Here is an 18224-nt window from a genome sequence, read left to right as displayed (position 1 = left end):
CTGACTGCCTACGGGCCGTGTTCACCAGGGTGCCTCACGGGAGTCAAGTGCTAACTCTAATAGTCTGTTTGGAAGGAGGTGAGGGGAAGGAAGAACTTTTACTCTCTTTTATCCTTCAATGACGTATTTTTTTACACTCTGACTTGGGGTGTAAGGAAGTTGCCCTCCCTTTCCTTCCCCTCTTTTCCCTTTCCATTAATGAATCTCTCCTCATCCCATCCAAACATAGACTAAGTGATAATGAATCTAAGTAATAGAGATTAACTGGATTAATCACTTTGACCTGTTGGGGTAGCACATTTGTTTTGCATATTTGAAATTAAATTTATAATTATGCAGATTTAAATATTTTTAAATAAATATAATCCGTGGTTATTAATCTTTCACATTATCACATTTATTTTCTGTTAGCCTTAAGAAACGAGTTTTGGAAAATTAATAGCCAATTCATTTGATTGGCTTGTTGGTTGAGGATGTCTACAAAATTACGAAACAACAATGGCACTAGGGGAAGTTTGTGGATTTCTATGCTTTAAATGTGAGGATTTTAGAAGTAACAATATAAATATTGTAATTAAAATAAACGTGAAAATGACCTAAATTGGAGGTGACATTATTGACAGGCTAGAACTACTAGGATTTATGAAACAACCATGACAATTGCTAAGATAATCACAATAGGTAGTCACCGTTCAGGAAAAAAAAAGAGATTACGTGCTTGAAATTTTGATGTTGGTTTTAAGCCTAAGTGAACATCTTTAATGACTGTGCTAGACTTGTAATCATCAACATCAACTGTTTCTAAATATAAAAAAAACTTTGATTACTAAAATATGAATAATTTAAATATTACTATGGATGTTAGTAACAATTCAAAAGATCATCTTAGATACAATTCAATAGACTTGCACAAGCTGATAATGATGCAAGCCATCAGTTCACCCGCTAAACAATTTAATTTTTCTCTAATAAGCTTACATGAAGACTAAAACATTCGTTGCTATCATATCGAACCATAAAGTATGAGATAAGCCACTCGTGACGATTTGAATATATGGACACCCATGAGAGAAATGACATTTCTTTGAAAAACGCAAATGCTAAATAATATGATGTATCTGTTGCCAGGGAAAATTTCATCAGAATCTGTTCAAGATTCTCCCCAGTAAGGTACTGCAGACTCTAGCCTCACTTGGTTTAGTCGAACTGTACCAAGAATGTACTCAGGAAGCTCATTTTCTTCCTTTGCCTGCACAAAAAAAGGAAGAAAAAGCATATTTAGAATTGTTACATGTTCCTCACTTTTAAAATTATTCAGAATACCAGTCAGAACTCATGACTTGCTATCCGCTGAATAGCAAGGGTTCATTTCTCAAATGCACGAGATGACTAATGGAACTATAATCCAAATTCAAATGTATATTCACATTTGCATCTTGATGATAAATCCAATAGTTTAAACACCCACCCACACACACACTGACTTTGATTCTGATACTATCCGTGCTACTAAAAAGAGGAAAAGGAAGAATATGGCAATACTACGTGAAACGAGAAAGAGTAAGGTGATTTTGTCATGGTAAGACGAGCCAATATTGGGCCAATCCTAAACAAAGTCTTCGGGTCTTGATGAGGCAAGATTTGTTTGTTTTTCTATTATCATGGGGTGTCATCCACCCTGATTGACGACTTTAACTCCACATCACAAAATTACTTGCATGCCAGATTCAACACTCTCAACCTCTTCACTTCTGGAATACAATAAAATTTCTCTATTAGCTGTCTTTATTATAATGTGTTACTTTTTAATCTTCTATGTGCTGGGTTTTAGTGAATTAGGTGCAATTTAAGTGGTCAGAGGTGACCAAGTGGCATATGCCAAAGATGTTGCGGGATTTTTTGTTGCCCACATATGTTGCTGATGCGCAGGGTCATCTGAGATTGAGTGGTATTTGAACTTCATGAATGACAACAATGGAGAAATCAGAATTATTTATGTCAAAATTAGACTCTCATGTCGATGGTTCTTGCGGTACAACACAACTAACATCCACTGTTTGTTTCAAGGTAAATATTCCAGTGGTTTAGTTCTGAGTGGTTGAACTTAGGCTCAAGTTTGGTCTTGTAATACAATAGTCTGACTATTGTAGCCTTAACAAATTTTGCAAGGTTTCATTTACTAATTGGTGGGTCAAAATACCGCATCACAATGCAAATTCAACACTAAAAGAGTACATATAAAATATTAATTTCAGATCAACTGCAATTCAACACTAAGAGAGTACTCATACAATATTAATTTCAAATCAATCTATATACAAGATTGAGAAGATATTGAATCCCCAAATATTCTGAATGAAGTGAAGATATTAGTGTTGTAATGCATACCTCAATTAATATTGCAAGGTCAACAACAATGCTTGTGATATAACCAATAACTAGGCTGATTATGCTTCTTGCAACAGATGAGGATCCAATTTCCACATCTATCTGCAGATAAGAACTTTGTTAGCATTCTTCAGTAGTCAAACTGAATACCAGTAAGTGCAAAGTAAAAAAAACTAAGACTTTTAGAACTATATATATATATATATATATATATTACAACAAGTATATCAGAAGTAGGAGAGTAGGAGACAAGATTAAACAGGCTAGAAATCCTCATCATTTCATAGTTTCTATGGTGATTTTTCGCTTTATATATCTTCTAGAAGATTCTCACCACAAATTCTGCTACTACACATGCATACAGAAAAGCTATTCCAAATATGAAACTAAAAATATAAATACTGATCTGTCATCCAGTTTATGCTGCTCCGCATTAATGGTTACTCTATAATCTGACAGTAACCAAAATTAGGGTTTTCAACCATCCACATGTTCAGCTTCCACTCTATAATCTGACATTAATGGATCAAGATGAAGTGCATCAACAAGCACACTTCTCTCATATCTTACTTTAGCTGATCTAGGTAAAACTCCATATCTGCAAATTTATCTGATCTAGCAAGCTTCACCAAGTTCTTGATTAAAGCTTTTTGAGCAATTATCAGATAGATAACCAGACATCATACCTGTTCTTTCCCCAACCTATGTTGAAAGTTAGACTTAATAGTCATTAGCTACAAAACATTTTGTCTTTGAATATTATGCCAACAATATCTATATATATATATATATATATATATATATATAGGTTGTTGGCATAGTATTCAAAGACAATGTTGACGTAATAATTCTTTCTTGAAGAATGCAATACAATATGTTTCCTCCCAACTGGTAAAAAGCCTAGGTGTTCTTCTAGGATTTGATTTCTCTTCTACAAGGGCCTTAAGGTCAGGACCGTGATGTGACAACATTGTTTCCCCGGTCCATTCAAATCCTTATTCCAAAGCCCCAATTTTCCTCAATTCTTCTCTCATCTCATCCAACTAAATATTTCAGGCACTGTTTCCTCTCTCCAAGCTTCTCTTTTTCCTCCATGCTCCTCCAATTCTCTTTGAAAGCCTCACACAACAAGAGATCTCTCAAGGGTGTACCTCTCATGCCACCATTCCTTAAATATTGCCCTTTATATTCAGGGACGGATCTAAGAATTAGAGGTGGGCTAGACTAGGACGTCATAGAAGAGGTCTGAGTTCACTTCGCATGAGCACGTTACCATCAACTTTTCCTATATTTTCCCAAATTTTAAATTTTATTAAAATGATTTTATTCATTATTTATGAAATTATTTAATTTACCAATAATTATATCTAATTCGTAGACATTGGAAATTTGGAGGTTATGGCGGAAGGTGTGGCCGCTGACTGACGTTGACATTAGAGAGCGTACCGCCAACGGTGAAGCAGAGGAAGTTAGTGCACAAGCACAACGTGAGGCCGTGCTCGAGCATTTCACGCAAGACTTCAATCCACAATTGCTCACCTCCGGCATCGATGTAAGGGTAACGTGGAGGGCACATCGATCTGGTTATGGCAACCGCAGCCGAGGGACCATGTCGATAACTACACCTCCGAGGGGCGAGGGTCTAGTCACAGAGGGAGTGGCTATGACCGCGAGCAACAATAGGGAAAGGATATGGGGATCAGTAAGCGTCTTAAGCGAGGCTGAGGAGGGAGGCGATATGTTCGTCCACTTAATGTAACAGGCCGTTACGCTATTTATGACGGGCGCTACTTGGTTATAACCAAAATAATATATAATATATAACACTAATAATTGAGTTGCGAGAATTCTCCACCATCTATGGGACGACACTGTCATAGGGCCTCCGTCGAACTCTGGCCTCGAGCGCCTCAGCAAGTCCTCCTTTTCGCCTTCCTCCTCTTCCTCGACTGCATTGGCTCTTCCCACTGGCCTCCAGGTTATGAGGAGTATCATGATCCTCTATATTGACAGCCCCTCTGTAGGGATCTTATGCATAAAACAACACATAACGCAGCGGAAAAAGGATCCCTCCAAAGATTCTTGCGAATACCGTATACTACGTTTTCCTATTCTATCAAATAGAATCATTACCTTTGTTGCGTGCTCAAAGCAATCCCGGCAGCAACTTGACTTTGGTAGATCTCAGCGCGATCAACACGTCCGTGCCTCTATGGAATTCATAAGAACAAGCCCTTCGTTTGTTGCACGAACTCAGTATTCAGAGAAAACACCAACTATGTTGTGCTAGCAACAAATCTCAAGTGATGCTCCGACCAAGACAAGAGAGGAAGAAGACAAGCAAAAACGGAAGAAGAATCAAATTCATCTTTCAAGAAAATGAATTCCAAAAGCCTTTTGTACTCATCCAAGGAATACCAAAGGTTTGTCTCTTGGTCTCTTTTGATTAATGCTCCATTAATCTCTATTAATGGACCCTCTTAAGTGGTTGAGTCTAATCCAATGAATCTAATTCAGATTAGACTCAATCCAATAATCCAATGATTGAAAACTTCATTTGAGTCTAACTCAATGAGTCTAATTTGGATTAGACTTAATCCTATAGCCTTAGGGTCCATCATATTTTAGTTAAACTAAAATAGACCCATCTCCAAATCAACATGTTCTTTGTGTGTGACCCAATAGGCTCTCGTAATGTTGGCAATGTATCTTAAATCATTTTAGATACATAAACAATGAGTGACATCTAACAATGCATTATTGTTACCCAAGTGACGAGAATGTCAAGATCCAACCTAACCTTTCTGTATTTATTATCCTATATAACTCAGTCCTTCTATCCTTGATATCTAGATTGATCCATGAGACATAGTCTGTGTCATCCTTTTATCAATCTTTGTGTTTCTTGATCCCTAAGTAGACACACTTAACCAAATGCTCAATATCTCATATTGACTCATTTGGACATGACCACACATTTTAGTAGTCCTACTTAATCAAGGGGTCCACAGATATCACTTCCGTCATATGGAAGGGATAGATCTCATCTACATTACTTATATCCCTCCGCATAACTTATTATATACCCAATGATCGACTTTATAGTCCATCTTGTTACAGGTGACGTTTGCCGATACCAAAGTACATAATTCCTTATATAGGGAATCATAGTGACTTTAGGTCTATGGACTATTTATATCAATAGTCACTATGAAAATGTTTATGACACTCATATAACGATCCATGAAATATTCTCATGGCAGGTCAATTCAGTACATATTCTCTAATATATACCCATGTGTCAACTTGATATCTCATATCCATAACTTGTGAGATTAAGTTATCAATTGACCTACATGCTAGTCTCAATGCATTAATATTGTTCTTGCATATTAATGCTTAACTAGGAATAGTTAAAAGTAGTATCTATATATATTTATAGTCTCCTACTATTAATTTAACCAATTGATAGGCTACAGACTACCTACTACCCTATAACATTATTATACTTATTCATCTGACACTAATCTGAAGTAAATATAATAATCATTATCTTTTATTAATGAAATATGATACAACATATCCTAAGTCAATCAACTTTTGATTGACTCTTAGGGCTTATGCTAACACCCTCATCACCATCGGCCGCCTCCTCCCCTTGTAGCGCCCTTGACTCTCTTGCTTCTAGTGAGACCTCCACCTGTAGGACAGCTAGCGTTGTGGAACCTCAGCGAGATCGATTTTGAATGGGTTTTTCTTTGTTTGTGCAGCTCCGACGCTGAGGAGGGACTGGAAGAGGCTTTGGATGAAATTGGCGTCGGCAGAGGGCGAGGAATCCGATGTCATTGAGCCGAGGAAGCCTATTTTCTATGACTGATTCGTCCTATTCTTTCCTTCCCTTCCCTTATTCTCTTTCTTCAAAAACAAAAAAAAAACAAATTTTGAAAACAAAAGACTGCATTTGGTAGCAGGGCTGGGCTATAGCTCAGGATTGCCCCTGCATAGCTCTGCCCCTGTTTATATCTCATGCACGTGCAGTTTACAACTTATGTAACCTACAAGATATAGGAATGACAAATTAACATACAAAACATACAAAGATATATGGGAGGATAGTCACTTCATACAATTTGCTAACAAAGTTGAACTTGCTCAGAAGCAACAGAATTAAACAGAAAAACAATTAAGTAATTAACAAAGATCCAGAGTCCATTCACCTCTAGAAAATTATCTTGACGAAGATATTTGCAGGTTACTGCTTTTCCCAATAGGCATGCCTTAGTTCCAACTGCACGCTTGACCATCCAATAACCCTATGAAATTTATTATCCCATCATCAACAAGATTAGAATAAACTTGAAAGTAGGAAAAAAATAGCATCTAGATGTTAATCAATGCATACCTCTACAATACTGGGTATGAGTTTGAATCTAGAGTCTCGGAACATGTCAGTTCCATCTACAAATCTACCTAATAAAGAATGTTTGCTTAAAGGCTTTTCTGCTGCATAATAAAGAACCAAGCTGTAGTTTGGTTTTGAGGGAATCTGCAATTCAATGAGACATAGGACAGATGTAAAGAAACTAAAGAAAAATAAGAAATTGATTTCAGTAACAAATGTAGAATAAATATTACATAAATTGGCTTAAAATCATTGACATTATATCCCACCAACATTTTTGTGTAACAAACTATCCACAACTTGGAGATGTTGAAGAAATTCCTGTTACCATTCTCCCATGTTTGTTAATCTAGAGATCACATTGAGCCTAATAAAAATGATAAGAAGATTTCCAATTTGTCAATTTCAATGGTGACTTCAAAATTGAACTCAAAATCCCTATTATATTTGTACTAGTTCATACAACCTTAGTGAAATTCTCTAGCAGACTCCACCTAGCTTTTTATCCTGAAAAAAGATGAATTCAAAATGTGTTTTATTAAGTAATGTTGGTGACTTATTCCATGAGTTCTTTAAAAAATATTTTATCTAAGAGCACACTTGAAGTTTTGTAATTACCAAACTGCGCCATGGTTTCAAATTTATCAAAGAGCCCACTTTTCCTTTTAGACATTCCCAAAATAGTCTTCTAGTTGTCTCAACTCCTTTTAAATTTCTAAAAATGTTAAATAATACAGAGATGAAAATCAATAAGCAAGAGCATAATTCAATTTCTGAGAGCATAATGAATTCAATGATAGTGTCATTTTGTCATTTTGACCCATCAAAGTGCTTTTAGAAAATCAAGGGTCTTCCTTGGCATCATTGTGGTCAATATTAATAAAGGCATGAAAAATTCGTGAGAGCATGACAAATGGAATGGTGTCCTCAATTTGTCATTTTAGCTCACCAAGGAGTTTTTTCTAGATTCATCTTAAGGGCCTTTTCAATGGTCATCATCAAGAAGTAAGGATATGAATGGATTCCAAAGATATCGTCTTTTTATTTTGACTTGCAAAATCCAAGGTTTAAAATTGAGTTTTGTTGAAGTTTTAGACTCTAACTAAAATGATATAGTTTTGGTACCACATTATGTTTGCACCAATATGATTTCAATACTTTTTTACTTTTAAATATATTGGTATATTAATTTTAAAAAAAAGCATGACTATTTGGCAGCACTAGATGTTGACTATTGAGTTTATGTTTTAGGTGTTAACTAAGTTCATGTTTCAGCACTCTCGTGAGATGTTTGGTGTTTGTTTAATCTTTTACAACACTTATTAGTAAATAAGGATTAAATTTGAAATCTATATTTTTATTATTATTACATATAATAAAATTTAAGAAAGTTCGAGTCTTGATCACTTGAAGTTTTATTATAGAGACCATGACTCTTCTTCTTTAGATTATTCTACTACTTCTGTTTTGCGTCTAAGAAATCGCGTCTGAAATAGTCTAGAGATTAGTCTCTAGCTTTGACATCTTTAGATATATAGTAAATCCAATTTGCTACTAGTTTAGAGATTTAATCATGGGCATTGCTTATGTAAGGTTTAGATGAATCTACAAGAGTTTGGTCTTTCATTGAAAAATATGATTCTGATAGTGTATCATGCCGTGCTAGTACATTTTTGGTGCTTATTCAATTGAATTATTAATAAGAACATAATTTTACTTTATATTGAGTTGTATTTTTTAATTAAATTTTTATTATAATTAAATGTCACTTAATAATTAATTAGATTGCTAATTCATGTTTATTCTACTATTTAGCTTTATTCATTGTAATCATCCTTTAAAATTAAAGATGCTTGCAATCATTCAAGTTTTAATTTTTAGATTTATTCCCTTGTAAACTTCTATACTTCTTACATTTTAGAATAGTTTACATATATTTATCTAACTTTTGTAGGTAGAATTAAGGTTTAAATTTTATACCGTGTCGGAGTTTCAGTTTATGACCAAAACAATATGGTTTTATACCATATCATGTCGTGTTGATACAATTTCGGTACTTTTAAAATATATACTAATTAATTTTTTTATTAATATTTGATTGCTATAGATACTTACTATTGAGCTACATTTGATATTCTCATAAAATATTAGATACTTATTGAGTAAAAGTTGATTTAGGATTAACTAAAGTTCACTAAGTAAACATGACATGATTAAGTAGGTTTAAATTAAATTTAATTTGAACTTATTTTGGTTTAAAATTAAATTAAATTTATATATATATATATAATAATTTAATTTATTGATAGTAGTATATTTGATAAAGTTAGAAATCATATTTATTGAATTAGTTTATTTATTTTCTAATAATATGTATCTTCCATCCTTAAAGAGCTTTTTTCTCCTTATTTATCTCTCATGGATGGATGAATAAACCATAGATGGACGGAGGAAAATAAATTATATTTTTTCTCTCATGTATGGATGGATGAAAAAATTAACGGAGGGAGGAAAAAGAAACTAAGAGACGAAAAAGAAATATTCCACGAGGGCGTGATGGCCTTGTGACTAATAGCGAGGTTGCGAGTGTCTTTGCGACCAACCGTGAGGCCTCCACAACCTTGTGGTTCCAAGCTCAGTGTCATACCGGTTGACGGGCAGAATGATAAATTTCACCCATGCCAATCGGCACGGCTCGAGATCTTTTACCTTGGATAGAACAGTGGAATGAGCATGGAGAAAATGAGACCTCTAGTTCTTTATAAATATGGGCATACTTTACTTTAAAAGTCTTTGAAATGCATTGGTATTTTTGAAATTAATGTAATTGTATTTGAAATTTATTTATAAGCATTTGGTAAGAACGTTGAACATTAAATATCACTTTGATAAAATCTAAATAAAATCTCTTGGATGTAGTAAAATAATTCTAAATTTTATTGTTTAATTCTAATTTGATTTTATTTTCCACATATCTACAATTATTAGAGTGGACAAAAAAAAAAGATTCTAGATTTTTTATATTTTAGTTTAAAATTGTATTTGAAAATATTTATTTAACTTTAAAAGTATAAAATTTCTAAAAAAAAAGAAAACATGAAACTCGATTTGAACTCAACTTAATTAAATTAAAAATATTTAGATTGAAGATTTTTTTTTAATAAAATCACATTCATTTGAAAATAGAGATTTTTTAAACTAATCTAATATAATTAGTACACACCTATTGCAATCATATTATATTATAAACAAAAAATAAAAAAAAGGTAAAAGAAAAAAAAAGAATTATGTTTTAATTTCAATTAATTCAATCCTTTCTATACGCTAAAATCAAAGCTAAGAGAAAACACAAAAGAGGAAAAGAAGCTCGACATGAACTTACTCAACAATAGTTTTCTATCACTTTCTTGCACATTCTCTCTCGATCTCTCCTGACATCACAAAAGTTAGAACACAAAAAAAAAGATCTTCAATGTTAGCTAGTAAGCTTTATCCAATTTAATTCTTTATATTTTCAAATTACTTTTTAAATGTTTAGTAATTAAGTAAGTTAAATTAAACTAATATTTTGAGTTTTAGAGTCAAGTGAAAGTTGATTTAGAGTTAAATAGGGCTTATCAATTAGATATGGTGATTTGGATTTATTTTGATTATTTAACACTAAACTAAATTTATATATAGGATAATATAGTTCACTAGTATTTAACTAGTTGTATTTTTATAAGGTTAAAATTTATTTATTTAATTTCTCTATTCATTCAATCTTCTTTGATGCCTTTCCCATCCCTTCCCTTTGCACATTGCTTATCGTAGTCATCACAATTGCCCACCCAAGAACCTGCAGGGCTTGCCGCTCAAAACAACAGTTGTGCCCACCACCCTAAGCAGTCTTGCACCTGCCACACACAACGGCTGTCACATCCGCCACCACCACACCCATACTCCTCTTCCTTTGTTCTTCCTTAAGTAACTTCTTTCTCTCATCTTTTGCCTTAGTATATCTTCTCTCCTCTCTCCTCAATTTCTACAACTCCTATGTCTAGGCTAGTGTTGAGCATTTCGCATGTTGGTTAATGGATGAGACTGTAAATTCCTCTCGTGCCACCCGACTTCAAACCTTGGCTTATGTTATATTTATCTAGATGTCTTAATTTTAGATTATTCATTGAATTTAATATAATTTTCTTTAGAGAATACTTAAAAGAGTAAGCTAAATTTGGTTTAACAATGTAGATAAAATTAAATTTGCTATTGTATAATAAGAGGATGATGTGTTTTGCTTATTGATGTGTTTTGCTATTGTTAGATATATATATACACATTATAATAAAACCCTGCTATAATAAACGCGAATCTCAACCATGCCGCTCCTATCCAACCACAACAATTTCTCAATCGTGACTTAATTCCATGATTATCAACAATCATTGCTCCTATTCCAATCATTATTTCCTACCATCATCACACTGCCTTTGATCGCTACTCCATGCCACTTCTCACAATTGTTGATAGCCCTCTACTTGTCAATAATGCACGTGGTCACTACTTGGTCCTAAGGAATCAAATCCAATTTCTTTTGTTGCATCCCATGTTGATGGTGAGCACTCATGTTGAGCAAGACCCTACATGATCGACCACATGTCATGCGGTATAGGTGACAAGGGGTAATTTACTTTGTGCAGATGAGTTTTAGTGTCGATGTGTGATTGAATGAAATATTTTGGGGTTTTTCATAGTATGACTTGGCACCTTAAACCATAGAAAGACTATCAATTAAGGTTTTTTTTCCAAACAATACTTTGATGTTTTCCAGTAGTCAAAATAAAATCCTGGAAGATGGTCTTTCCAATGGTCAAAATGGTAATATGACACCATCATCATTGTGCTCATGACACTCCTAGTAACCCTAAGGTGCTAGTCTTTCTAGTAGTTAAAATGATGATAGGCCACTACCATCTTGTGTTTACAGTATTCCTAAGAATATATTCACGACCTTCATAATTTGGACCACTAGAACTCTATCAAAATAGTTTTGAAAATTTTACAAGTGTTTAGGTGAGTGCAAGGGTACTTTTGGGATCCCAATTGTGGAAGAGCACAAGAAGGATGCCCTTTGGTAAGTTGAAACCAGTGGGAAGGTTTGATAATTACCATGCTCCAAGTGTATCGTTGGTAGAATAGTTAAAAATTGGTTAGTAATCTAACACCATTGTCTTCTCATGTGGTTGTCATCGCCAAAGAGAAATGGATAATCCACTAGTATATTGCAATAAACTAGTATTAGTCTATAAGAGGATGTTGCTGGATTGTTGTCTACTAACCTATAGTACACTAGACCTTCATATGTGAACAACAACATATTAAAACAAAGGCTCAGCTTAGAAATATTGACCAACACACTACCATATAAACCATTTTATGATTGTATAGCATTACTGTTCTAGATGCTAGATAGATTGGCAATTCAAAGGAAAGTGTTAGAATGCATCCAATTAAAAGTTCAGAAAGAAAGCAGCAGAAGTTCTGAGAAGAGCATGCACACCTCTAAGTTTACGATAAGAATGAATGGAAGAGCTTTTCCAGCTTTTGACTGATAGGAAAAGAAGCTAAGATCAGTTCTTCCAGGCTTCAGTGTTGGAAGATAAAATATCCACAAAAATATAATTATGGCTAAAAAATAAGTCTCATTATGTTCATAGAACTAATACAGGAATGTGTTTTCTAAGATGGTTTTCCAAAGTCGCTGAGAAAATTTCAGCATGTACAAGTTTTCAACTTATCTGCATTTATCTAAACATTTTTCTTTTTTTCTACACTATTTTTTTATGTTAGTTCCCTATCTAATTTATCTAATTGATAAGCTCTATTAATTATTTTCAAAAGCTAAACTAAACTGAAACTAAATTAATCTTCAAAAATGTTTATTTCATCTCTTATTCTTCCTCATCTCAATAAGCCCTTCACCAAAATCTCATGATATGATAATGCTCATCAACTTGATCTTCTCTATGATTAAAATAACATTGGATGTCCAGTTCTATTTTAATATATTAAGTACTAAAAAATTTAGTCTGAAAAAGTGAGAAGTGGTGGTAATTTTAGTACCTGCACTAGACTCTTGGGATGTAATGCAACCTTATCAATGCTATTATTATCAGCTTTGAACCAGTCAACTGCAATAAGCTTCAAAAGAGGATCTCCTCCTACAATCTGTCATATGGCACTACTATGTTAGAGGCACTGAAAACAGAAATAAATAGAAGAGAGAAATACTATGAATCATGAAGATTCTAGTGTATGTATATACATTCAGCACCAGAAAAGCAAATCATGGAAGAATTTGGAGATGTATGATTGAGGTTGAAGAATTTGGAGATACAAAAGTCAGCAATTGATTAATCATGGAAGTTTGATCTGTGATGCGGCAAAAGAAAAAAAATATACAGAAACATAAATGAGCAGGGTTCAATGCATCGGAAGAAAGAAAATAAGAAAATATTCATTTTCCATTATCCATTAGGTCTGCTTCAAGGTTCTACTACACTAGTGCTTAGAAAAAGGTATATATTTCTAGGAATATAAACATGAAGAAAGAAAGACCTTAGAGTAATCTTTTAAATAGTTCTTCCCTCTTATCATGAAACCATGTCCATTTGGAGAGCTCCAGCAATTGGTGTCTGTCTGCGCTTTACCTTGCACCATGGATCCATGAAATTGTCTTGGGTCAATAGTAATAGATGGACAGTTGGCATCTAATTCACTTCTCTCCAATAAACCTGTGTGCATAAATTATGATAAAAAAACATTGCTGGTTAAATGTCAAATATATATAAATACACCAGCACTAATTTCTCTCCAATAAAACTCTGCATAAATTATGAAAAAAATACATTTGTTGGTCATATGTTAAATATATATAAATACAGCAGGAGTTGTGGACTAGCATGATAGCAGAATAATGTTTTCCATGGATGATAATATTGGCACATAATTTCATGAGCTCAATGTACCATATCCTCCTTGGTATCTATTGATCACAAGCCAACAGACCAGTGTTTGACTTGAGTGTGCACTAGATGCTCACAAGGAATTGGAACAATACCTAAGAAAGAGTTAGGGACCTTCTAGTAAATATATTAGAGATTTATGTGTAAATAAGAACTTTAGGGTGCGCAATAACCCTAATTGAATATGAATATATGTAGAGAGGACTACCTAGATAACCGTAATAACTTCTACAGTCATGGTATGTAGTATGGTATTATAACCACCAAGATACATAGGCCCCATCCTCCTCTTTGTGACTTAGGGTGTTGATCTTTCCAATTTGCAAGGAATTCTTTGAACAGATCCCCAGCATGAAAAGAATGTCTGTGACTCCAGCAGCAAGCAGTTTGCTTGAATCTTTAATGTGCATCGTGAGCCAACAACATTCACATGAAACATGACAACATTATCACACTTGCATCCATGTGAGAGCTTTTGTGTGACATCCACAACGTGAATCAGTGCCTTGCACTCCCTGCACATATCCTGGCATGTGGTGCAACCCTCTTCTCTATGCTCCCATTGCCAAGGTACATCATCACTAGCCAGCTTCCTCTGATGAAGGCAAATATCCTACAATATTGCTTCATCTTCCTCATTAAAGTAAGTTGCACTCATCTTTCATACTTTTACCCATGTCATGTTGTGTCATGCTAACATGGGCGGAGAATGAATTGAGCCTGAGTAATAGAGAAAATCAGTAACCAACAATTTTCAAGATGAGAATGAGACAACCATATGTTCTACTGTGCCAACATAGTCTATAAGTGTCTTCCTTAACCACCAGATGAGTTTTAACTTGTCTATAGTAAGGTTTAAAATCTTGATTTGTGCCAAAGTTTCAGGTTTTATCCAAAATAATAGGGCGAATACAATTTCAGTTATATAATTGGTATATATATGTATATAATATAACAGAATATATATTTATATAAGTATATAAATATATAACATATATCTGTAATACTAATATAATATTAATATATGAATAATACATGTAATGTATATCAGTACATATATATTGATATATTCGTACTGCTACCCCCTTTTGTTGCTAAGGTATGCATTTGGTTAATATATTCTACTCTCCTTGTGACCTCGTACCGCTTTAGGGCTTGCAAAAGACTCATAGGGTGTCGGGTTGTTTCTTGCTCATGCCAACTGACATGGAACGATACCTTTAACCTTGGTCATTTAAGAATAATAACCCACTTGCATGCTATAATACACTTCCTAGAGGAAGAGGAACCAACTTCCTAGTATCATTAATGTGGAGAGTATCCATTTTGTTAAATATGGTTTATCACTAACTTGATCTAGAAGGGCCTCTAACACACTTTTAGCAAGAGAATATAATTGTGGAACATTTGAGTAACAATGAAATATAAGATAATAGTATAAAAGTGAGTGTGAAGTAAAACCCTAAACCATAAATCCTAACCACTAGTTATACTCCCACAGAGGTAGGTCATTAAGGATGTAAGTTGTGGTAAGAGGTATACAATTGTCAATAAAATAAGAACAAGAAACACCACATGTACAAATTTAAAAAGAGAGATGAAAAGAGAAAAGAGAAAAGAGAGAGTCAACTCAAAAGGACAAGATAAATACAATGTGACTATATAGAGAAGCAACAATACTCTTCTAATAACAAGAGTAACAAAAAAAAAGACAATAAATTAAGAGATAACTTATTTCATCTGAGAGATAAAAGATAAATAATGCAAGTATAATCATATAGCCACGAGAAATAGAATACAGAGCACCCCAAAGAAAGAGGACTATGAGGGAACCAGCCATGAAGAGAAGAGGATGAGATAGGTAAGAAACACATTAACCTAGAAGGGAAAAAGAATATAAATATGTTGAAGTAGAGCACTAAGAGTGTCAACTAAGTGTCAATTTTCCCTTTCTTTAACACCATTTTGTTATTAGTCATGAGGAGTCGAGGACAGGAAGACTAGTGAATAGTTAGAGCTAGAATAAATTGACTAGAAATATTAAAAAGTATTGCTTATTATTATTGTGACAATCTTTAATAGGCACTCCAAACTAGGTTTTAACCTTAGTATAGAAAGCTGATAAGATAAAAAAATAAAACAAAACATAATTTCATTGAAAAAACCCACCATTTCATTCATAAATACTCATCGTTAATTCAAAAGTAGAACTTTATAGCATCCATATCAGTTACCCTATCCAAAGATTTTATCCTAAATTTTGGATAGGGTAACTAAAAAACCTTTACATCAACTACCTTATCCATTCCCTAAATTTTACATTTATGAATAGTGCTTCTCTAAATTTAGGGAATGAATTCCATTCCCTAAACATAATAGAGGAGAGAGAAAGAATAGGGAAACTGATACATGGTGTTAGGGCTGTAAATGAACTAAGCGTTCGTGAACAAGCTTGGTGTTCGGCTTGGTAAGAGCTTGTTTATGTTCGTTCAATATACATAAGAGTAATTAAACAAACAAGCTTGAACAGCTCGTTAAGCTAAACAAACAAGCTTGAACACATATGTGTTCAGCTCGTTAACGTTCATGAACAACGTTCGTGAACAATGTTCGTGAACAATGTTCATTAATAAAGCTCTTTTTAGTATGCTAAATAAATAATAAAATAAAATAAATAAATAAATTTAAATTATCAAGCTCAATATCCAATCAAACAACTAAAACTTTTAAAACAATCAAACAAGCTTGAATTGAGAACTTGATAACATCTAAATGAACCAAACTCGAACCAAACTCAAGCCAAGCTCGTACCAAGCTCAAGCCAAGCTTGAATTGAGAGCTTGATAACATCTAAACGAACCAAGCTCAAGCCAAGCTTCAAACAAGCTTAAGCTCATAAAAAATAAACCAAGCCAAGCTTGAACACTCATTTCAAAAGCTTGGTTCATTTTATGCTCGGCTCGGCTCGACTTGGTTACCTTATCAAACAAGCTTGAACACCACAAAACTCGGCACGGCTTGGCTTGTTTACAGCCCTACATGGTGTAGTGAAAAGTGGATATCTAAATTTAATAAAGTAACTTTTTTATCCTAAATTATGCATTTTGGATAGGGAAGCTGGTGTGGATACTCTTAGGATATGACTCAAATCCTAAACAACATAATGGTATAAATAAAAAGGTGCCCATATGATCTAGAGGTCGACGAGACATGACTAACAACAATGGCTTTGCTCATCTTTGGATCTAAATGAAAATATAAGTGACATCAAATGTTATCAACTATTTAGTGAGTTTACTAATAAACAATAAACTCAATAAAAAGTCAAATATATAAATAAAGGAGAAAAAACATAAAGGTGAAAGAGAAACATTCTTAATGCTCTTATTCTACGAGTGATATTATAGACTATTGTAACATTGATACATGATATAGTGGTGGCTTAAGAGTGAGAAGGAAGAGATGTTACCAGAAAGGTGTTTAGAGGGCCCTAAATATATAATCAATGGGGAATAATCCAAATCTTTGAGGTAAGTAGACAATCAACATACTTCAATAGGCTATAGTGTTAACTAGCTAAGGCACAAACAACAACTTGAAATTCTAAACGAGGAGTGAATATATGATAGAAATTACAAAGTTGAACTAGGCCCAGAATAGACATGTGTTGATGGTCCCACAAGAGAAGCAAGCATCTAACTAAGTAACATGCATTGTGCAAAAGATGGTTAGGTGGGTACCCATGGATAGAGTAGCAAACGTCCTTAAAATTATAAATTTCCGACAGCATGAGTACTTACTTCCCCTGTCCACTAAATCATTTGCCATGACCTAATTAACAGCCTCCTCTAGTGTTATGAGATCCTCTAGATGGCATTTAAATCACTAAAAAGAAGGACAGCTCAAAGCACCTACCAATGCTAGGGCTCGGGGAATGATTGGATCGCATTGAGTTTATCGTATGCAGTCTTACCCTACATTGCAAGAGATCGATTCCGCAACCCGAACCCATGACCACAAGGTCATACGGCAACAACTTTACCGTTGCACCAAGGCTCCCCTACATGACATTTAAATCACCAAAGCAAATTAATCAGTCATTAGATTAAGGGATTTTGGGACTATGGTAGAAGCCTGCAACATCTATAGATGTCCAATTGGGATGGAATGGAAGAGCTTATAAAAATTTAAGTGTTGATTGGCTGTAATTAACGATGAATAGTGTAAATGAATATCATATTGAGAAGCTTGTTAAGTGCTCTTACATAACCTTAGCATCTCAAGTAATTTGGAAAATCTCTAAAATCAACTGTAAAAATCTAGAATCAACCAATGTGAGTGGTGATACCAGTGCTTGCCTAGTGTAATTAGAAAAGATTAACAATCATGTCATAGGCCAAAGAGACATCACCTATACACAGATCCGC

General features: G+C 33.9%; 1 protein-coding gene and 1 long non-coding RNA gene across 3 annotated transcripts in view; both read right to left on the bottom strand.

Moving 5' to 3' along the window:
* Positions 1-834: 834 nt before the first annotated feature.
* LOC122006662 (protein ENHANCED DISEASE RESISTANCE 2-like) overlaps positions 835-18224 on the bottom strand; it is a 38967-nt gene continuing 21577 nt past the window's right edge. Inside the window, exons 16-22 of one of the 2 annotated variants that reach the window (XM_042562240.1) lie at positions 13391-13566; positions 12896-13000; positions 12333-12380; positions 6791-6934; positions 6606-6701; positions 2389-2490; positions 835-1249 (exon numbers count right to left, since the gene is read on the bottom strand). In XM_042562240.1, coding sequence (XP_042418174.1) covers positions 1151-1249; positions 2389-2490; positions 6606-6701; positions 6791-6934; positions 12333-12380; positions 12896-13000; positions 13391-13566 — 770 coding nt within the window. In that variant the 3' untranslated portion in view covers positions 835-1150. The remainder of the gene's footprint in view (positions 1250-2388; positions 2491-6605; positions 6702-6790; positions 6935-12332; positions 12381-12895; positions 13001-13390; positions 13567-18224) is intronic. The other variant, XM_042562241.1, reaches the window with a different exon arrangement.
* Positions 6942-8149, bottom strand: LOC122006663. The gene is made up of 3 exons (XR_006118737.1): positions 7409-8149; positions 7257-7297; positions 6942-7157 (listed from the first exon to the last, which is right to left on the bottom strand). It is a non-coding gene; the product is annotated as an uncharacterized LOC122006663 (long non-coding RNA).

The sequence above is a fragment of the Zingiber officinale genome, chromosome 7B (genome assembly GCF_018446385.1).
Source record: "Zingiber officinale cultivar Zhangliang chromosome 7B, Zo_v1.1, whole genome shotgun sequence".
In the NCBI taxonomy this organism is placed as follows: Eukaryota; Viridiplantae; Streptophyta; class Magnoliopsida; order Zingiberales; family Zingiberaceae; genus Zingiber; species Zingiber officinale.
This window is presented reverse-complemented; position numbering and strand designations above follow the sequence as displayed.